The sequence below is a fragment of the Anser anser genome (genome assembly GCF_964211835.1).
Source record: "Anser anser genome assembly, chromosome: 4".
NCBI lineage: Eukaryota > Metazoa > Chordata > Aves > Anseriformes > Anatidae > Anser > Anser anser.
Window position 1 is genome coordinate 69,935,913 of NC_139724.1, and position 23,948 is coordinate 69,959,860.

The 23,948-nt window shown below is 35.5% G+C and overlaps 1 protein-coding gene across 2 annotated transcripts in view; it reads left to right on the forward strand.

Moving 5' to 3' along the window:
* Positions 1 to 23,948, forward strand: part of POLN (DNA polymerase nu) — a 111,423-nt gene that overhangs the window by 71,194 nt on the left and 16,281 nt on the right. For both annotated transcript variants that reach the window (XM_083833928.1, XM_083833927.1), the window contains 4 exons: positions 7,093 to 7,175; positions 9,742 to 9,873; positions 12,836 to 12,946; positions 16,187 to 16,265. In XM_083833928.1, the coding sequence (XP_083690054.1) occupies positions 7,093 to 7,175; positions 9,742 to 9,873; positions 12,836 to 12,946; positions 16,187 to 16,265 (405 nt within the window). The remainder of the gene's footprint in view (positions 1 to 7,092; positions 7,176 to 9,741; positions 9,874 to 12,835; positions 12,947 to 16,186; positions 16,266 to 23,948) is intronic.

The window sequence follows — 23,948 nt, forward strand, 5'->3', positions numbered from 1 at the left end:
AAAGTGCTTATGGAGTCTTGAAAAAGAGTTTTATAGGGGTTGTAAAGCTTCTCCTGGTGCTAAAAGGACATAAATTAAAAATCAGTTTGGTGGAGTAGCATACAAAGGGGAAAAGAGATACAATGACAAAAATGTGGCAGAAAAGAACTGACTGTGGTATAGGAAGGACAGTATCAAGCTGACTGTCCTGTCGTCTTTCTTTCAGAGAAGTGTCCTTTAGTCTTTTATTCACAGAAGATGAACACAACTAGCTGAAGTGAAAGCTTTTATAAAAACCTCTGAATGAAATAGAATACAAAATTTATTTTTAAATACAAATTTTTTAATACAAATTTAAGCTCCCTGATTGGGAGATTGTGACCCCCTCCCATCTTTAAGTACATCCCCATATTCACATGGAAAATGCATGCCAGAGGTTCACCAGTGTGAGCAACAGCCACTGCAAGACATCTCTGCTTTCCCGTGCCAGGGTGGGAATGAGTATAGGTTAAGTGAGGAGTCTGTATATTACACTCCAGATGAAAAGGAGGATATGTGAGGAATCTGATGTTATTGATTCATTGATTGGAGCATATCCTTGGGTGAGAAGCTTCTCTGTGTTATTCCAAAACCTTATATCTCACTAATGCAAATCACATCAAGATAAAAATGCAAAGAGAGGCATTTGGCATAACATCTGATTCAGACATAAAAAGTGCTTAGAAATGACATAGATACAAGAATAAAAGAAGAAACTGCTTAATCAATGTATACTTGGGTTATATCAGAAAGGTCTTGCTTTCTGTTACCTATTTCACCTGCTGTTTCCCCTGACAAGAAGTTAGTTTGCGTTTCCTTATAGATGCTTCCTTGCTATTTTAGAAAAGTACCTTACCTTTATTGCCATTCTTCTGGGCAGTCTAGGCAGGTTTCATTTTTCATCCTGATGTCTCTATGCTCTTCTTATGAGGAAGACAAACTAGCTACTTTTTGTTTAGAACATAGTTGTGTAAATGCCTTATAGTTAGAGAAGCTACATATATATATATATATATGGTTTTCATGTGTTATGTGGTTTTCAGTAGACATTGTATATCAAACTGTACATTAAAACTGTGTATGATAAAATACGTAGGCTAACTGCGCATACTTTATTCCTGGCCCTTGCTTATCATGCAAGACAAAAGTAATAGTCTATTATGAAACGACAGTGGCTTTGAGGAGACTGGTTCCCCACCTCTTCTCTGTATTGTAACAGAGATTAGCCACATAATAGTCACTCCAAGATCTCTTCCACACATTATTTAAAAATGTCTGAGACAACGTATGCCTGAGCCTTGTCAGTATTTTCCATTGGTCATGGAATGGTAACTTTCAGAAAGATCCCCTAGTCTTGCACACTGCATTAATGGTAAGCAGGCTAGGTTATAGTGGAGCCAATCTCTTCCGTATGTTTAAGATGCCCAAATATATTGTGGTATATATTCTGCTTGCCAATGTCACTTAAAAACTAAGCTGTCCGAATTTACCTCCAAGATGATATATCCAGTGGTGTTACCACGATAAAATGGAGCAGTTGCCACTAATTACATAAGTTGCCTGTACCAGTTTCATATGCCAGCAAAGTTCCAGGCACAACCTTACAAAATACATAACCCTCACCAGTATTTCATAGCAACAGTGATTAAAAATGGCAGATTTATATACTTCACTGAAGAAATTAAAACAACAACAACAAGTGTAAAGGAGCAGTCAGATGAATGAATGTGTATTCACTTGTATATTCAGTCATTTATTGGACATTAATGACCATGTATAAAATGAATTTAGGGGCACTCCGTCTCCTTTCCCGCAACAACTCCCAGCTAGGACTTGGATTAACTGACAGATGCAGGAGAGCAGCCAAGAGCTTTGTGGCTATTATGACTGGGCTTAGCTTGGTGTAATGTAATGCAGAACAAGGCAATGCATGTCTGCCAGATATTGTGTTGGAGAAGTTTGTTCTGCCTTGTCCTGTACATAAACAGACGACTTCCGTCACCATGCAATATTTCCCAGAAATACTGAAATGTCTTATCGCGTTCTTTCAAGACTGGTTTCCTTCCATTTCTACCTGTTCTCAAAGTTTTATTTTGCTATTGCCCAATTCTTATGTCCTGTGGCCTCTTGGATTTTTTTTTTTCTGCATGTGTTCAACTACTTTGTGTTCTGTGCTAATTTCAGTATACAAAAATTTGCATTTATTGTTTATTTATAATATTCTGTGCAGTTTAAAAATAATTCCATCTTGTTCTCTACTTTGTAATAAATATATTATTCTGATTCTGGTTTGTAGCTAAGCTTTTTTTTTTTTTTAAATCACAAATAAGATTGCCATATTTTTCTTGGATATAAAGAAACTTGGTGTTCATAAGTTTTAAGACTTAATTCAGCAGAAAGTCTTTGGAATGCTCTTTAGACCCCATTAATATATGAAAACATTTTGGAGAAATTATAGAAAATATTCAAAATACTTGAAAAAGTAATTGCATATGCATTGTTCTAAGTTTTGTATCTGCTGTGTATATTTCTTACTGACAATTTGGTTCCTTAGAAACTTTTCTTTCTTTCCTTTTTTTTTTTTTTTTCTTTTTCCAGGCAGCTATTTCCTTTTTGGCATACAACCTACTTCATAGTAGAACCATCCCTTTAAAGAGCTTGTATATCTCTACTCTGACCACATTTGTCAGATTTTCTATAACTTTTTGTGCTAAGTTATTTTGCTGTCCTCACGGACCTTTCCTGGTTGTTCAGCTCTGATAACTCCTTCCAAGAATAATGAGATCTGTTAACCTGAACTTGATAAGTGTCTTCCAGCACAGAAGCCCATTCTTTATTTCACCTAATAGATGTGTATCAAGTAAAGAACTATAAAGCAAAGTACTTGCAAAGCAGGACTAAACAAAGGAAAGCAAAGGACAAGCAAATCAGAATTGTGGAAGTAGACTGAAATAGGTATGCACCAAGGACAGGAATGTAAGAGCCTGGGCACATAAGAGGTGAAATACTGCACATCTGGAGATGGCAAGTCAGGAAGAAATTGAAGATGGTAATTGATGAATTGATGATTGATGATGAACTTGACCAAATAGCTTATTAAAAGGTGGAGTAATAAGAAAGATGTCATAAAGCAGAAAAACATGTTTTATGCCGGAACTAATAACTGCATGCATATTTTCTGGAGGATTTCCACAACAAAGCATCCAGCAAATTCTTTCTTTTAAGTTTTGTTTTCTGCATCAATTTGTTTTACATTCATATACATTAACATTCTTCCTGTTCTTCTAGATGAACATACAGTAATAAGTAAGCTGATGTTTGCCTCTATGTCACTGTCTAGGCTGAAGATTTTTTTATGCTCATTCAGTTTCCTTTTTTTGGATTCAAGTGTGTTTGAAAGGAGTGTACCCCCAAAAGATATCTATTTTATGTCATACCACAATTCAGCACTGTTTTCATGTATTAGATAACTTTCTTTGTGAGTGTAGCTTAAACATCTCTTATACAAATAAGAAGATGATAACGTTTCCTTCTCAATACTGTGGTATTCTGTGATGAGTCCAAAACCAAAATAAAAGTTTTAACTTTAAATAGATTCTTGCAGAACCCTTGGTAACAAATTAATTTATTATAGAATCATAGAATGGCTTGGGCTGGAAGGGACCTCAAAGATCCTCTAGTCCCAAACCCCTGCCATGGGCAGGGACACCTCCCACCAGCCCAGGCTGCCCAAAGCCCCATCCAGCCTGGCCTTGAACACCTCCAGGGATGGGGCAGCCACAGCTTCTTTGGGCAGCCTGTGCCAGTGCCTCACCACCCTCACAGTGAAGAATTTCTTCCTAACATCTGATCTGAATCTATCCTATTTTAGTTTAAGACCATTCCCCCTTGTGCCCTATCATTATCTACCCAAGTGAAGAGTTCCTCTCCATCCTTTCTATAAGACCCTTTTAAGTACTAAAAGGCTGCAACGAGGTCTCCGTGGAGCCTTCTCTTCTCCAGGCTGAACATCTCCAGCTCTCTCAGCCTTTCTTCATAGGGGAGGTTGTCATGAAAATAAATGTATTTCTAGAGGAAATAGGCTCAAGAAGAAAGCCCAATGAGGATTTCTAGCATGGTTACTGCATGTATGAGAAATTGACCCCCTAATGCCATCTTGTTATTCAAAGGAATAGTCTTCTCAAACTGCAGAAGTACCACTCTATTACAGAAGGAATCAAGGATCACAGGTAGAAACCAATCATTGTTAATATAAACAGGAAAAAAAAAACACAATTTTCATTATTAGAAAAATAGGAATAGTTTTGATTAATGACTTCTATTTGCTTGAGCACTTGTGATTTATATGGCAATTTCTTTTATCATCTTTTATTATTCAGGATTCTTGAGTGGGATACATACATTTGCACATATCCAGGGTGCTAGATTTAATGCCTCTCTGCTGAGCGCTCATGTTTCCCCGTCTGACACACTAGGATGTGTAGACTGACCACTTTGTATTTAGCACTTTAGTAAATGAAAAATTTGTCACAATGCTCTAAAAATGCTACTTGCTTCTCATATATTTCTTGAATAACTGAAGATGAGGAAATGCAAAGTGGCTGTCATGCTTGCTGTAATCACATGATGCGGGTCCATTTGCACCATTAACTGTCTTAGACAAGGTTTTATTGTGATTGCTTACAATCAAAACAGGATCCTTCTCCTGGTACTGCCTATCATAATTACAACAAAGTCTATTTCTGTTTTTCTCTATCAGCCCCTTCAGGTTGAAGTTTGGATGATGCAAAATCAACCTTAAAATCCTAAAAATCCTAACACCGGGTTTTGCTGTGAACGTTACCAAGTTCTGGTGTCTTGCACCGTTAAAGCTCCTCTAGAACCACCAGTCCCACCCAGTAAGAGCAAAGCTCTGAGCTTGAGTTGCTTCCTCAGTACCACGACCTGATTAGTCTACATGTTCCTCTACAGATCTCCAGGACTTTTTGCCCACTGTATTCTTGCAGTTATAGCCCTTCTTTTTCAGAGAGTTTGGCAGCTAACATACCCCCTGCTCACCCCTTGGCTCTTGGTTGTCTCTAACCTCAAACTTAAGCAAATCTGCATGTAAAATCCCTTGCTGTAATCCTATCTCTTGTTTTCTCTAGGCATCTAGTTTGAATTATGCATTACTAGGAAAACAGAATTAGATTTTTTAGTTTCCCTAATTTATGTATTCTTCAGTCTTTGCTCTTTATTCCAGAATGGTCCTCAGGTGAGATCTACCGTCTGTTCTCTAGGGAACTCCTGTTTTCCCTCCAGACTCTATTTTCCCTCCTGTTTCTGGATAGATGTTTTCCCAAGAATATGTGTAGCTTTCTGCCAGGTCCTTCAGGAAATTCCTTCAGACTTTCTGCCAGAATTTGCTTCAGGAAATCTTTGATGATGTCTGGTTTCCTGATTCTGCAAATATTAGTTCCAATTGCCACTCTGTCATCTTAATCAGGTACATTTGGGAATCTCAGCCTGTTTTATTCATAAGAGCCATGACCTTTTCACCTGGCACAACAGAGAAGGCAAATTTTAAGAGCCTCCAACTACCAAAATGATTGACTTAAGTGGGAATAATCTTGACACTGAAAACATCGTCTATCAGATTATCTAGCTCTTCATGTCTCTCAGCCTAAAAATGAACAGAGAAAAGTCCGTTTTATCTTTGAAGCAATTATGCTGTTCAAAGTGGCAATGTGAACTTTTACAAAGCCAAGGGCTATTTGCCCAGGGAAGTTTTGAAATTGTGCTCAATTTTATTTTTCATCTTTAAAAATATCTGCATTTCCGTAAGGACTTGCTTAACACTGATTGCGCCCAAGGCCTACCTGTTCATCTTTCAGAGCCTAATTATACCAGCACTTTTCAGAGGCTAGGCTAAAATCAGTGTATGGGCCAACCAAGCACAAATCTGTGGCTCTCTTGATTTTCTAGGTGTTTGGTTATCACGGTGAAATAATGGTGAAAGACTCTAAGAAGATATACAGAAATATGACATTTTTTCAAAGCTTGTCAGACCAACTTCCATGATAAAACATCTTTCATAACAGAAAGTGTTCATGGCAAAGCATACCAAACAGAATTTTAAAATGCGATCAAATCATCATGAACATACTCATGAAGAAACTTATTTGCAAGCTGTGCCTTGTGAATCAGGTATCTCTGCCAGCAGTAAATCTCTAAGTTCCAAAGACAGTTAGTGTAGGTATTTCTTTTCAGAGTGTGATGAGCAGATGAGATCCCCCTCAATGCACTTCTGTTTAAACCAATTATCAATATTCATCAGTGTTGTCAATTGTCAGTAATTCAGGATTCTTTCAGAATCTACATTTGGATAAGAAAAAGCATAGGTTGCATAAACTTGGTTATTGCAGAGGTCTAGCTTTTAATTTGCAAATTACTAAATCCATGAGCCCTTTCACAGGACTATTTACATCACTTGGTGAGTGAATGGGGAGTGGGAAGGGCAATGCTTTGCTGCCAGTAAACTAGCTATGCTCTCCAGTTAAGAAACAGCCAGTGCTGCTGTTTTATGAAGTCTCTCTATAGTGGAGCTTTTTAAGACATGTAAGAGATTTGGTACATGCTTATATCAATCGTTATTCTTGATATACAACCTTTGTTTAAATTAGCTTTAGGTCAGACTTATGTTCAGAGTCTCAATACCCTTTATATCTTGAAGAAATGCTGTTGCTGGGGAGATTTAACTTTTTTCATGGATCAGTACTGGGGCCTTTTCACCCTAAAGAACTAGTAGTATAGTAGTAAGACTTTTCCTAGCCAAGGATTTGATTTAAAAGCAAAGGAAATGACTAGATGAAGATTAAAGAAAAAAAAGTTACTATTTATAAAAATTTACTATAAAATCTACTGTTGACTATCACCACAGAAAGTTTTGAAGAAGTTGTATGTTCGTTGTGCCTAAGACAAAAGCCCCTAAGTGCTTCTATTCCTTGTGTGTATATAGTTAAATACATTTTCTGTGGGGATAAACATTTAACTTAGTTTTAACTGAAAATATATTATTTTTGTTTGTTCATTTAGGAAGGGGATTCCAAGTGAAGAAGTGAAACAAGCTGATAGAGAGCAAGCAAAGCGTATAGTTTACTCAGTGGTTTATGGAGCAGGTAGGCATCTTACAAAATAAACAGCTACAGTATATTCCTACCTTGTATGTAACTTCTGCAAGTGTGCTGAATTCAGGGAAAGGAATAAAATTTTGTATTATATTGTTATTTATATCAAGTATTGTTAAATAATCTACTCTGCATCAAAATTATCCAGGTAATATAGCTACATTGACATACACAAAGATTACTCTGATTTTTGTTTATTTGTTGTTGATGTAACTGAAGCATTTGTCTTTATCTCAAATTAGTATAAGAAACTTTGCATTCTGTCAGTATGTACACAGATGAGAATAACTGTAATGAAATCAGAGGAATTCAGATATTGTCTCAAAGCATGTTCACAGAATGTTGAGGTTGGAAGGGACCTCTGGAGGAGCTTGCCTGTATTATGCTTACTTTCATGTAGTAAATAATATTTTTTTTAATGTTTTCTTAGCTTTAAGTTACACTTGGTTTATATTTTCAAGGTCTTTTCCATAATCTTGGAGGATAGAAAACAATATAAGAAAGAAGAGTCTCACTATGTCTGTTGGTACTTTAATAAATATACCAGATATTGAGATGGATAACAGTATTACAGACTTTTTGCTTAATTTGGAGCAGTTATATTCATCTGCTTATGCCTCAATCACTCCGTACAGCTGCAGAAAATACAACTTAAACTTCTGTAAAAGAAAGAATCAATTCTATTTAGTGGCACTATGTTCAAGTCCTGAATTATACAGAACATAGAGGAATATCAAAGTGTTCAATGAAAATCAAAGAAGCAAATAGTGTTATTTTCAGTTATGAAAGATATTATAGAATGGAGAACGGTAAAACGCACAGGCTGTTTGTTGCTACCAATTCCCCTGGCACAGATAATTTAAGGGGAAGTCTCAAGGAAGCTTTAGTCCACTCCTGGGAGTTGCTTAGCATGGTCTGTGCTCCTGCATCATGAAATGTGATCTTACATGGCTGTACAGTCCTCTTTTTTTGCTTCCCAGAAACTGCATCTCCCTGGAATTTTTCAGACTTCCTTATAGATACTGTGGCTTAATTTTCTGACTGTTTTATGTAATGCTTTGTTCTGTATAGCAGTAGTTCTTTAGAAGGATAATATGGACATTGCAACATGTCACAGAATCACAGAATTGTAGGGGTTGGAACGGACCTCGAGAGATCATTGGGTCCAATCCCCCTGCCAAAGCAGGTTCCTTAGAGCAGGCTTCCATATGGATGTTGCAGTTCGCTAAGGAAGCCACAGCAGTCTTCTAGCTATTAACAATATTTGCTTTAGCAGATAGATTTGTCATTTTCTGACCAAAGAAGTAAAAAAAATTACTTAGATGTCAAACAAATGCACAGGCCTCAGCTAAGAGTCATCCTACATGTGAATTTCTTATTTTAGCACCTTGTCCAGACTAGTGTTTCTGGAGCTCAGTGGAGATCCTGACATGACAGAGAACAAAATGGTACAGAATTGTTCTGAAATGCACATCAAACTGACAGTGATGGCATTTAGGTGGCTGAAATCCTTTCTCTTTCAAAAACGCTAGATAATTTTTCTTGATGGTATTACGGTGACAATAACTATTCCATGTTTTTAGTGCCTTGAGACATTGCCTCTCAGCTTGTTATTTGCAGACACAGTGCTGGTTTGTGTTGCTGTGCAGCTAACAAATATATCTGTCTTTCAAACCTCTTATGACTAATGTTGATGTATGTTTTATTTTTACTGGAACTGTTTGGTTTATAAATGTCTTTAAACTGTAGCTCCTAGATTATGTTTTCACACTCTGGAAAACTGTCCTAAGGTTTTTTGTTTGTTTGTTTGTTTGATTGATTGATTTTCTATCTTATCTTATAGATGCTCTTAGATACAATGTAATATATATTGTGCATCTATGTACTATCCAAAAGGTATTGTTCCTTTCTATCTCTGCTGAAACACTTTTTGATTCTGGATGTCTTTTTCCAACCCTTTCATCTCACAACTTGGACCCAGTTTTTTACAGAAATTGAGGAGCCTAAGACTGTCTGAAATATGTGGGACTCACTCTCCTAACTACCTTTTTCAAATCAAGCCACTTGATCTGATTGCTTCAGCCATTAGTTCTTTCTGTGATTTGTACACCATATCCAAAACTTCTAGCTAAACTCAACCAGCTGCATCTCCATCCTTTTTTTTCAGATCTTCATTCACATTTATATTCATTTAAAATTGTTTTTAAGTTCTTTATCTGCTCCTCAAAATTTTGCACATTTCGACACTTAACTAGTAAAATGATACTTCAGACAGAAGTTATGTGAACAAAAAAGATGTCAACTGCATTATAGGTATAAATTATAACTAGGAATTCCCTAATTATGTACTGTTTATATACTTCTTATTAAGTATATTTTTAATCCACTAACTTCAGTGAAGCATTCAAGCTCAAAGTTAAACATTTGCATTGTTTAAATATTACCATAATATATCAGATCCATTCTCTTTCATAGAGATATGTAGATTTACTAATTCCACTAATTGTGAATGTGACAGTATGTAGTGGGTTTCTGTTCTGCTTTTTTTATGCACCAGGTAAAGAACGTCTTGCTGAATGCCTGGGAATTACTCCTCTTCAAGCCAGTCACTTTATAGAGAGTTTTATGCAAAAATACAAGAAAGTAAATGAATTTACAAAGAAAACCATTGAACAATGCCGAAAGAAAGGTAATCCAAAGCCCACATGCATATTTTTATTTATTGATCAGCACAGATTGATGTAGACAGAGATTCAGCTCAACCAAAAGTCAGATAGTTGTTACAGGTGAAGAGAAAATATGGAATATCACTTCCTGGTGAATCAGTTATTTCTCTTTCAACCCTAAGACAAAGTGGTTAAACCTGTCTGCCTTTTCTTTGGGAAGATGCTAAAAGAGTAAGATGCCTGTTCACAGAGTGAACTCTATTTAACATCGAGTTACACTGCATCATTTTGACATATAATGTATTCCAACACAAATAAACCATAAGGAATCTTTTAATTAATAAATATGCCATATGGCTGCTGGACTGTGGAAGTTCAGGCATTTAGTCAAAAACAATCAAACAAACAAAAAAATTTACAGAGACAATTTTTAACACTTTTTTTTGCATCAGTCAGAATTTATATTCTTGAAATTCAGGTGATATCTGTGATGACAGATGTGTGCAGAGTAATTCTTGGAGACGGCAGCTGCGAACTCTTCTTACATCAGATTTGTTGTTAGTCTATACATTCATTTATATTTAGTGAATCCTAGGAGAGCAGCAATTTGGAGAAAGTATAGCTGCTTGAAATATTTTCTTTAGAAGAAAATTAGTAGAATTATTAGTAGAATTGTCAAAATGGATTTCGTTTCCTAGTACAGTATACTGTACTAAGACATTTTGTAGAAATAAATAGTAAATTTGCAGTATATTATTACTCATCATTGAACAGCCGAGTGTCATGATAGAAACATATAACTGATTCTGACTTTCTGGTCATGAAAATGTTAGTATTCCTTCTTTGTACTTTGTAGAGCTTAAAACTCTACTGGAAGCATGAACTATCTTTGTGTCATGAAATTACATTTCTTTATTCATTAGTATTACTAAAGAAAACGTAGGTTTTCAGCAGCTTCACTTTAATTAAGCCGAACATAATATAACTAGTAAAATATTAGCAGTTTATTACATATTTGTTTTGATCTATTTAAAATAACATAGCTTTCTTCTCTTGTAAGTAAATGAGTTTCTATAACCAAAATTCTGTGTAAAATTATGTTTTGTGTGTTTAGTGGACAAGAGTGTCATAACTAATATCCTTGACTGTCATTAAAACTCGGCACATACTTGTCTAAATAGTACTTACTCCTCCATTCACTCCCAACTATCAGAACATTGTTTTAACTATTAATGGTAGAACTATAACCTGTTTCAGTTGTACAAGCTCAAAAAATTTGCAGCAGATAAACATTGTTTAACATTTTTCTTGTTAATCCACCTCAGATTCTCACTAGAAAGATACTTCTAACCTACAGGGCTCATTATAAATCTTTTTACTTATCTGCAGTTCAAAGGTAAATAGCATCTGCCCACCTAAAGTTATTTACATGTTATGGATGTCTGATATTTCATGCATCAGAAGCACACCATTTAGGAGTAGGGTTATTACAGTAAATCTATTTTTCATTGAGTGTCCAATGCTTTAAGAATTCCATCTTCTTACTGTTCTTCAAGGAAAATCTTAGTTAAATTGAGAAGAGTGATTTGCCAAAGAATATCTCAACCTCCAGATAGTTCAGTTCCTTGTTCCAAAAATTGTACTTTTAGTGTCAGCACTTCTGGAAATACAGGAATTCAGCAGAACCATCTTAGAATCGGAATCATTAAGGTTGGAAAATACCTCCAGGATCATCTAGTGCAGGACCCAGCACTTAGCCACATTGAACCTCATCCCATTGGCCTCTGCCCATCGACCCATCCTGTCTGGGTCCCTCTGCAGGGCCTTCCTACCAGCAGATTGACACTTTCCCCCAGCATGATGTCATCCGCAAACTTACTGAGGGTGCACTCAATTCCCTCGTCCAAATCATCAATAAAGATATTAAAAAGGATGGGCCCCAACACCAGTCCCTGGGGAACACCACTTGTGACCCGAATCTTCATTCCCTGTACTTAGTACTGGGTGTGTGCTGTCCACAGTAAAGTCAGAGCTTTGTGTTTGGAGAGGTTTTCTTACTCTGCTTGCGTATCTGAAATACGTCAGACAAGATGAAACTCTACGTCAGTCTGGACTTCCATGGTATCTAATGATGGACTCATCAAGTAAAGGTTCTCAGAAGTATAAGAAAAGATTGTATGAAGATGTATTTTTAACATGGGTGACTTCACTTTTCTTACTTAATTTTTCACTTGTACTTCTATTTTTCATTAATTTTTTTTTGGGGGGGGGAGGAATAAAAGCTAAGATAAGGCTTTACATGTGTTATATGGACAAGAGGATCATTGGATCTCTCTTCCTCTCTCAGCTTCTTTCAAGTGCTAGCAGCTATTTTGGCAAAATACATCATCATCAGGTCTAAAATAAATATTTATCTGTGTTTTCTTGTGTTTCTTTTAATGATTAAAAACAAAAACAAATGAGAGTTAAAGAAGTTTGGCCGTGGAAGTGACATGAAACTATTGTATTTAGGAAAAAAAAATACTAACTTTTTTCCCCAAAAACTATTTGATAATTTTGGGAAAGATTCATTAACAATTTAATTGCTGCACAAATTGATTTTATTTTTTTATTTTTTTCTATTCTCATGTAATCTATTCATTTCATGGAAAGCTCTAATTATGGCTGCTAATAGATAGCTAATTCTGCTAGATATTTATAGTTTCATCTCCCACAGAGAGAGTTTGCTCTTCTATCAGTATACCAGCAGACATTCCTAATGAAATACAGCTTTAATGAACACAAGTTTTTCTTGTATAACGTGTACCAATTCTCTGAGTAAAATAATTCTGAGACCAACAATACAATAAGCTCTGACTATTTTCAGAAGAAAAAAAATATTGAATTGTCTCAAACAGTGCATAATTGCAAAAATCTGTATTATCTTCAAAAAGAATGTTTGAAGTTTAATTGCTCTAATACAGATTTCTACTTAAATCCTACCAGGTTATGTGATTTCCATTATGGGGCGTAAAAGACCACTGGTTAATATCAATGCTCAGGATTATAAACTACGCACTCAAGCAGAGAGGCAGGCTGTCAATTTTGTTGTTCAAGGTAAAAAAAAAAAAACAAACACCTACGTACCTACCTATTTACTTGCCTATCTACACTTAACTCTAGCAGACAACAACTCTGATAATCTCAAAAGAATGAATTATTTAGTAGGCTACTACTGAGGCCTGAGTTTTATTATAAAAGAGAAGTTTAAAATAAGTATTCTAGCTTCCTTGGAAATAAAAGTAAACAGTATCACAAAACACAATGTTCTAATACAGTCTAGTTCTCTGTGGTAGTTAAATATAGAAATAGATACAAATTATGTATGGGGAGAATATATATTTCAGGGCTTCAGATATATTGTCGTCTTAAAATATTTTCCTTTCTGGTTTCTTTGATAGTTTGTTACACCAGAAGGGCTTATGTGATTTTGCTGCTTGCAATTTCTAACTTTTATTTTGTCAGATAGCGTTAGTTTAAGAAATATACAGTATTACAAGAACATATATTATTACTTGTTTTGAAATCCAAATCATTCTTTGTAAGGATCATTTGAAAATAATCCTATGAAGGGTGAGAATAAAGGCATTTTTTCACAGAACAAAATGGGAAATTTGCCATGTTGGAAAATGTAAAAAGTAGCATAAAAATTAACTATTAGTTAATAATGTATTAACATACTCAGTTTAAGTTGTGTGGGGCCCAGTATTGTAAAGAATTTAGCCACCTAAAGAAAAAAAAAATGAAACTGAGCTGGCAGTCCAGAGCTGAAATCCCTCCTACCAAACTACCCTTTGGAAGTATTATTTCTTTAACTGGAAGATGCAGATAGGGTTTTCATTAAGTTATATTGGACATGTACTATTTACAGGCAAGTAAAAACTGCTTTCTAAATATGGTGATGGTGTGCTTTTTATAGAATGATTTGAATTTTCCTTTTGAAAGGATCATTTGATTTTTCTTTTTTCCTCTCCAAATATTATTCTCGTTAATGTTTCATTTTAAAAATGACTTAAGTAATTATGTCATGTTTGACACTCCTTATAATTAGTAACTGAATTTAAGTACTACCTCTGCAAGAACATGCACAGATCTAGAATTCTAATACCCTGTTGCGTGAGTAACAATTGAGCTCAAGTGACAGCTGCCTTGCTGTATTAGGCTCTCAAATGCAGGATTTTAAAATATCCTTATAAAATCTGCAGCAAAGCTTGCATGTTTGTAAATATGGAGATGCCTGTACAACCTTCTCTGGAGTCTTGTGTTCAGTTTACCTGGGTTTCCATCCAGCTGGCCAGCAGCCCTCTCCAGCTGAAGGCACAGTGCTTGAGCTAATAGAGCGAGTCCTGCTGAGTGTACAGTGTACCATTAATAAAGCTACACGGCCCTCTGAGCAGCACTTTCTTGTGTCCATCTGTCCAAAGAGCCTGGAGCTGAGGCAAAACCGCCACAGGACTGTCTACAAAATTCTCAGTTGTATGTATCAAAACATACAATAATAAGATTAACATATTTCATTGTCAGTTCAAATCATACTGGAAGACAAATCTGATGAAAAACAGTGTGTCTATTATTCAAAACATGTAACATTGGAAGGTAGGGTGAAACAAGTATGAAAAACTTTAACATATTCTATATTCCTAAACGGTATTAAAAATTTCCTTCTAGACTAGAATAATTTTTAATTGCAGCATTTCAGCTGTGAGATAGTATTTAAAGACTGTAAAAACTTCCACAATTATGCTAAAACATTTTGTTACATTGTTAGCGTAGTAAGCTGCATATAACGTGTTTTATATTTATATATAATAATCTAATTAATGTAAGTAGTTTGCATTTTGCATATGGTAGCAGAAACTGATAGCAGAAGACGTTTGATGCATCACAATATTGAGAGGAATGTACAGAGTTACAGCTTCAACTTACTGCAACGATATCTGCCACAGTTCATTCTTAGTGTTTTTTCTCTTATTGAAGATTCCGGTACAATAATTTTTACCAATGTACAGCATATTATTCATCAGTTATGTTTCAGATCTAGCTGGCCGAATAGAGAAAAACATGTATTTTATTAAGATATTTATCATGGAAACTGTTACATTTATTTGGGAGAATTCTGCTCTGGGATCTTGCTGTTTGGCAAGTTCCAAATACACTGAAATAATGGAACTATATCCACAAGTATCTAGTCTATTATTTTATTTCATTGTTTTAACATCAAGGAATATTTTCAAATGGACTACAGAACTGGTCAGAAAAATTTAATCAAAATACTTTTCCTAAGATGTTCTATAGCAGTTAAACTATTACACAACTGTGGCAAAGTCATCAAGGTGGAGTCTCAGTATGGGACTCAGAGGAGGCAGTTTGTCACAGAAAGCCATGAATAAAGAAGAGGTGAAGTCTTTCCCCTCTTGGGTCATTGAGAGATAATGATCTCCTCAATCTCTTAGATACTCTCTTAGCTCCCAGGAGAGTACCCTTGCCATTTGCCTAACCTTGCTAGTCTTTATCTCTGGAAGTTGGACAATTTGGAAGAAAGAATTCAAGATTCACTGAGTTAGGGGGTGCAAAAAGGAACAAGCATATGGTTTGGTACATTTAGGATATCTGATGGAGAAAGGAGAATTATGGGTTCCAGTCCTTAGTTAAAGGACTGCTTCTGTATTTCATCTGATAATTCTTTATATAAAAATGCATTAAAACCCTGTTGCATGGTTCAAAACAGAACCTTTCACGAAACTGCAGGCCTGGGGAATCATTCTGTTTCTTGATCCCTAGAAATGCAGAATCCATTATATAACATGACACTGTTAATGCACCACTGCTCTTAACACTGTAATGTAACGAATATACATTACAAGCCCATGGAGATATGAAAAAGCATAAATTAAGCTACCAAATGAAAATGTGTCCCTGAAACAACGTTCTAATCTTTTATGACATTAAATTTTAATTGATTTATAGGTAAATTTTAATTCCAATTTAGAGTTAGATGATTTCAGACTTTTTTTTTTTTTTAGAAAGAAGTTCTCAACTCATGGCCGTGAGTGTCAAATTCACCTTTAGCTAGCATATATCTTAATATTATTATTTTCTGTTTTAATTAACATGCAACTATTAGTTTTTTATTAATCTTGTGATCTGTTTTACATACGACATCAAGTGAATCTGCTAGTTTTGCAAATTCTTGTAATTCATAACCTTCAGATGTGTTTCATTCCTGTGCCATAGTTCTAAGCACAACTTTTTCATTTTGCTTGCTTTAAATTAAAACCAGGTCACTTTCTTTCATAGGATCTGCAGCTGATCTTTGTAAAATGGCTATGGTTGAGATTTTTACCTCTGTTGTCACTTCTCCAACTTTAACAGCCAGGTTAGTAATGAATGACTGCAAAAGTGATTTTAAAGCAAAAATAGTTGAATGGATTTCTGTTTTTTTAAACAGCTGTAGAAATATTGTGTATGCTTTTGAAACAAGCAAGGACTTGTGAGATGGTTTCATACATGCAGAGTTATATCTTTCTGCTTAAATGGCTGAATCTGTAATTCTGTCTCAAGGCAATGAAGTGCCTTGGGGCCATTTAAGCTCAGTCAGATCTAGTTCAGTGGTAGTTCTTCAGTGGTAGTTCCGCATCTTTGAAATTGAGCCCACTGATCATATCCTTCCTGTATTTTGAGTGTATTGTACAATGGCAATTGAACATTCAATGGGCTGGGAAAAAAAACAAGAATCAGGAAACCAGTGCTCAAACAAAATAAAGGAGGATTTTTTAATTTGTGTGTAGATGGCTTTCCTTTTCTTAAAAAAAAAAAAAAAAGAAAAAAAAAAGGTTATTTGATATCTGCACTTGTTCATAGCCCTTGTGTATATAGTTATATAAGATAAAGTATAGAATATATACTGAGACTATAAATAGTGTGTGTTTGTGTGTGGGTATCATGTACGCACAGCAGTGCTGTCTGATTTGATCAATGTGCAGTTCCAAAGTGTAATTTCTAATTAAAAATTTAAATAGTGTGTGTCAGATTCAAAGATAGAGTCACTCCAAAGGCAAAAAAAAAAAACAAAAAAAAAAACCAACAACCAACCAAACAAAAAAAACCCGTGTTCTGAGTAATGCTCTTCAGTGTTCTTGCAACCTTACGAGAAAAATGTCACCGAACAATTACAAAAAAAAAATAAATTAAATAAATCTCCATCTACTCTACATCTGAAATGGAAGATTGTTCTTTGACAGAGATACTCCATACAGGCAGACAATGATACCTTTATGTATTAAATTTTGGATGACGTACTACAATATATTGTGGTGTTAATTTGGGGACAGGTTTTCTGTGCTGATTGTAATTCTTTCTGCTGCCTGAGTTGTATGAGGAGGCCTGGATCTGGCAGCTGTGGTCTGGTTGAAAATGCCTTTAGCAGGTGTAATTTTGAGTTAAATTAGCCACAGAACAGCTATCTTCTGTGACAGTCGGCCAGCAAACTTTATTGGAGGAGGCAAGTAGAGGTGGTGAGAGGGCAAAAATATATTCCCTTCCTCAGTCCCTACCTAACACAGATGTTTAGGTTCAATAACTGACTAGCTGTTGTGATTCTGAGAAAGCCGAAGGTTTTTGTGATTAATGCCCTGTCTGGTAGAGCTTGTGGATGTTTGTTCTCTCAACAGAAAATTTTACTTGAGTTGTCCTCTCTCAAAACTCTTTCTTTTAAAGATGTAGAGTCATCAGAAAGCTAAGGAGGCAACAGACACGGGGGAGTACTGAACTTTTACAAGTTTCCCTTGTGGTGTGAAAGTGTTGGAGAAGCGCTAGACCAGACTTAATAGAAGAATTGCTGCCTATGCTTCTTATTCCTATCTTAAGTATCACAGCTGGGAAAGACCAAGACAGTAAAGTCAATTAAAAGAGACAGATGGTTTTAAACGGGAATTTTGAACTCCTGCCAGCCACTAACAACTGGATGGCTTTGCTAAAGGAGAGCCTTTTAATAGTTATGAATGGCTTCTTGCTGTAATATTTAGTAGGTACTCAGCCAGGCTTGTCAGAAAAGCACAGTCAGTGCCTTTGTAAATTCTGTGATCACTCACCTGGTTAGAAGGTGGCTCGGGCATTTGAAAGCATCACTGCGGTCTTGTCAGTAGAATATGGTACTGGAACTTGGAAATTTGTGTTTCCACTCAGTCACTTGTCTGTCAGGTGATGTTCAGCTAGTTATTTTTTCAGTGGTCTGTTTCTTGATTTTCTTGTCAGTAAAGTCAAGATAATGATCCTAACATCCTTTGTAAAACACTTTGAAAAATATTGTTAAAAGGAAGTGGTGCTGTTGTTGTAACAGTAGGAATGCACAGTAGCTCTTCCAAAATGATAAATATAATCAGTGTCCTATTATCATCACGTGAGATCGTATTAATTCCAAAGATAGAGCACTACTATCTTTTCTTCAATCTTACCCCCTTGCAAGTGTTTTTTTTTCCCTATTAGAATTTCTAATTTTAGAATCAAGGTTTTCACTTTGAACAACGTATCAAAGAGAAATGTCATTTATATACGCTTTAGAAGAAATTATGAGTTCCTTATTTACACTGGGATATAGTATATCCTGTAAGGCATCGCCAAATAGTGGCTAACGCTTGACATTTTGTCTTCCCTACTTTAGAAATAATAATAATAATAATGCATTCTAGACAAGGTCTTACAGTTTTTAATGTTAGTTTATGGTTATGTTTACAGTCTCCTTCATCAACAGCATCGTATTCACATATATTGTAAACTGTTCTGATGTGAGTAAGCTCTGACTCAACAGTATATAGCTTCATTTTTGTATGTCTAGTAATCATTACATCTTCAGATATTGTTTGCACATAAAAAATCATGTTTGACTATCAGAGAAAGGTAATCAAGTTATACTTTCATGAAGCTGAATCGGTGAGGCCCTCATGAAGGAGCAGTATGCTCCGCTGTGACTGATCAGTGGCTGCTCTGACAACTGGCAGTCTCATTTTTCTCTTCGTCTTTGTCCACCTTTTAATTAAAATGCCAGCCTAGCAATTTATGCTGTTGGCAATAAAACAAACAAACAAACAGTTACTGGAAATAATTGTACAGAAATGGGGAAAGAAGAAAAATGCAATCCCTATGATAAAAAACTGGTATTAGTATGGGTTAACTGCCAGCATCGGTGTTAACGTTCGCATTTTGTGTGGTACTGACGAATAATCAGAATTATTTCTTCAGACTGCTTCTATATTATCTAGATCTTTGTTAAGATGCTGCTCTGCAGCTGATGGCCAAGTTGCTTACTGAAAATGTGCTGCTGACATAAATTATTCAGGTGCCAGCTTTTACCTGTCTGATGCAATTCACACAACTTCCACAGAATGTTTCCTGCAGGCAGATGATAACAAAGAAACTTCTGAAGTCAGATCAAGGCACGTAGTAGCAGCTTAAAGAAAGATTTGTGGAATGTATGAGAGTACTCGGTGAGCTCTGATTGACAATTGTAGTTATTTTCAGTGTTTAAAACATCATTACAGTGGCAGATACATGGAAACTTGGCGTGGAAGAAGGGTGCTGGCAACTTAAGGAAGAACTGCTGCCTGCACCAATTTTTGTAAAAATTATCGCTCGGTAGGCTGAAGATAGACTGATATTACCCAAAGTCTATCTGGCACTGTATGGACTTCTCAGAAAGCTTTTAGCCATTAAAGATGATAATATCCTAACAACATGCAAATTAAATTTAACACATCTACAGAACTATTGAGTAATTTGGCTTGAATCCAGCAATTCTGCTTTCTTCCCAATTTATTGTTCCTACAGCACTGGATCTGTGCCACAAGCAAGCAGCTTTACTTCTCAGCTTGTCCAGAGCCTGGTTAAAGAGACAGCTTCAGCACCAGGCCAGATATAAGTGGATGATTTGAAAAGTAGGAGCCTTGTCAATAAGAGTGAAAGACACAAACCTCTTTTCTTGGTCCCAAATCCTAAACTAGTAAGAGAGAACCCTAACTATCCCAGGAACAAATTGTGTTATGTTGCCTGTTTTTTTTTTTTCTTCTTTTTGTTTTGTTTGCTTGTTTTCTGATACAAATCGCATGATAAATCACAAATGATTCACTTACTGGTAATAGCTTCAGTTGTAGTTACACACAAGAGCCTTGACACATTTTATAAGGTGCACAGGAATTCTTGCACTAGTACTTTATTAACTGGTTACATTTCCTCAGGAAATTTCCTGAGTTACATTTCCTCAAAAGGGCATACTGGTAAAAACGACTTCTTGATCATATCAGAGTTCAAAGGCATTCGGTGAACTGCTTGGTGCTGCTGCTGTGTGTAGGATGGTTTTCTTTAGTTCTGGGCACACATTTTACGTCCCTCTATCTGTTTCTTAAGGAATTAAAGAACTGTTTTTACTCACGTTCCTTCTGTAGCTGTTATCCAGGATTTTCAGTAAATGCTTGTTCTCTCCCCCATTATTCCCAATATATGGTCACAGATCTGCTCTAAAGTATTAACTCTTGCAGGAGTGTCATCCTTGGCTTAATACTGGAGAAGCAGAATCAAGGAAAAAGTAAAGGTTTTGATTCTGCTTGCGAGGAGAGTAAGATTTTTGTTTCACGGACATATGCTTCAGTTTCAGTTGAAGGAAACATCCTGGATCATATGGCTGTTCCAGAAATTAGTTGGAGCTCTCTGTAGCTGTTGTCTCCATCCAGTTTGTAACTCTTTGCTTCCCAAGTAGCCAAATAATACTGTCTTTCTAGGTGTGCTGTGACCTAGCAAAGTCACTGCTTTCCTCAAGCGTCCACAGAAGTATTTTGCATGTATCCACAAGATGGTGAACTGTTACCTGAACACTTCATACAGAGTAAGCCAGAACAAGTCAGAGTGATTTATTCTTTATAGGAAGAGCTCAATATATTTAATATGCTTAAATATCACAGCCAAAAAGGACATACATGATGTAGCAGGCACTTAAGTGTTCCTTTATGTGGGTCATTCAACACAATTAAATACTTCCAGTTTATAAAAGCTTTTGGTAGGTCACCTTTTAGACTGGTATGTTTTAAAACACTTTGGTTACATGTGAAAATTCTATTCTCTTTAATTAACCATCTGTTCAGCTTCCTGCTCTTCATGATGTTGCTGCTGAGAAAACAAATTTCACAAGTTAGCTGAATTTTTGTAGTTAAAATGTTAGAATGTCAACATGTCTTGGTCGTCATTAGGAGAACACTGAAAGAAGTATCTTAAAGTTAATTCAGGTAACACCTATGCAGGCATGATATATTTTAAGTTATAGCTCTTATACTACTGCATTAGAAATCCTTGTACATGCAACTTCAAAAGAAACTTGAAAAATCTACAAAATGTTACAAAATTATCTTAACCTTGTTCCTTGTTTACATGACAATTTAATAAGCATTCTTTCCACTTGAATCCATTTTTGTGGGGAAACTGTGCAACAATTAAATAGCATGTAGTATTTGTAGTATTAGAAAAAAAAAAGAAAAAAAAAACATTTTTACTGTAGGGAACATAGAGATTTCTAAGAGAATTAGATCCAGCTTCCATCTGGTCCATTATCACTGACTGTGGCCAGTAGCAGATGCTTCAGGAGGAAGGTGTACGATTTTTAGTAGGGATAGCCTGTCTGTCTGCGAATTCTCATCTTGCTGCAATGGTGGGGATGAGTCTAGGTTCTGAAACAGAAGATTTAAGTCTTTCCTCAGAGTCATTGTATGTCATCAATTCTAAACGTTCTTGAAAGCCATGAAGGTGTTTGTTACCTGAGCAGGCACTCTGGCATTTTCTAGCAGGATGTTTAATTATATGCCTTGTAAGCTATTATTTTGTTTAATAAAAATTGAATTTAATAATTATGAATTATATATATAATAGATATGAATAAGTATGAATTGCTTTCTATTTGATATTATATTTACATTTTTTCATATTCTCCCATTTATCTGATTTTAAAATATCTTTGTCTTTTTATTATTTTTTCTAACCACTTAACATCTTTTGTGCTCTTTGGATTTTTTTTTAACTTATCATTGTATATAATGATACAGCTTTGTATATAAAGTTTCTAACCACGTACTGTCACATACAGCAATTCTATAGGTTCCCGTTATGCACTTAGAAATTTCACATTCAAAATGAAAAGGCAATTTTATTAGTTGGTTGATTATTTTATTTATAAAAAAGGGGACAACATAGGATGACAAAAAGACATCTTCGGGATATAAAAGATGATACTGTTGTATCAGAAAATTGTATGAAGTTTAATGCTCAGGGACAGTGCTTTTATAAATAAGAAAACTATGGGACTAGAAAAGGACTGATTCTTTTAAAGAGTTTCTAAACGCGTGTTGTGCTGCTAAGTGATCATTAACTCCTTTTCTGAAGCAGTGTGCTTTTAGTAACTTTAAACATTTTTACATTTTTACTGTAGCTGTATAAAAGTTATTAACTAATTAATTATTAATAATCATTAACTTTTTTCATGGTCTTAAGTAATGCTTTACAGAAATTTGTAAAAATTTAGCTAGATTTTTACTTTGACACCAAAGCTATGAAGGATTTCAAATAAAGAATATTTTTTGCACCTTCTCCAAGAGAATCCTTTGGTTTTATGAAATCTGTTCTCCAGTTATGATTTAATTGTCAACATGCCTTCAAATTAGATGTTAGATATTAGAGCTAACCAGTAGGACACATTAAGCACCAGGACATAGGTATAGATCTTAAACTATTTTAAATAAACATTAAATAATTGTTAAATAACTTAACCACGTTGGGCTCCTCAGCCTTGTTCTTAGTCATAATAAAGTGCCCTTAATTCCTTATTATGCATGACAATCAGACCCTCTTACTTAAGGCATTCCCACTTACCCAATTTTAAACCTTGTTTTAATTTATTTTTTGTCCAAACTCTTAATTTTGAATTTAATTAAGCCACGTCAATGTAATATTTGAGCTCCTCTCAGATATGTTGTAAGCCACTACTCAGCACCTTACACCTGTGGCCTAGTCTGTCTCATTCTCCTCCTTCATGCTGCCGGCAATTAGTGAGACCTCTCGTGGGGGTTCAGGGGCTTTGATGGGCGATGGAAATAGAGACAGCTGTTATAATTGAGGTGGGTTTTAAGTGGTCTGGAACTGGTATGTGATGGGTCCAGATTGCCTGCTTCCAAATTATGGAGTACATTAACCTACAATTTGCTTGTAAAGCACATTGGTGCATTATTTTTTTTTTGTATTATCTTCATTTAGACCCATCTGGAAAACTAGACCATGTTATGTTTTGGATTTGTTGTTAACAGCAATGAAGATTTCCCTCATGATACAAAAATGTATCAGAAAATTGAAAAGAGGGCTATTCTCCCTGTCTGACTTCAGGTATCCGATGTAGGTGGCTGCATTAGGGGGTGGTAGTCCCACAAAGTCAATGCATGAAGATGAGGTTTTCAAGAAGTCCGCTCAAAACAAGTAGGTGCCTTTGTCCCTTGACTATAGGATGAGCATGAATTAAGTAGTCTGAGCATCTCTTGGCACATTGTAATGGCCTGAAACACTGCACATAACTGTTTAAAAAAAAAAAACAGAGCTTCTGAGAAAAACTACTAGGAAGAGGATTTGGTTGGTTGGTTGGTTTTTTTTGTTTGTTTTGTTTTGTTTTTCTCCTGTCCTACCACTGGCATCTCCTACATGATATTCCTATATTCCTACAGTAGCATCTGCAGCATGTCACACCACAGAACTCTCATTTGCAGTTTAGAGAAAATGTAGTTTCCTTTAATGGTAAAGAAATACAATTGCTCACCAATAAGGTAATAGCTGTTTTGATGAAGTCAGTTCAATAGTGTACTTATTTTTGGCAACACATTTGAAGTAGTCATAGAAAAGCTTGCAGTTCTGTACTTTCGATCAGAGATGTCCAGATCTGGAATATATTGCCTTAAAATAACAAATAAGACCCTAATTTGTTCTTATAATAGAAAACAAACTGGCTTGGTACCATGAAAAATTAAACCGTAGGGAGACAATA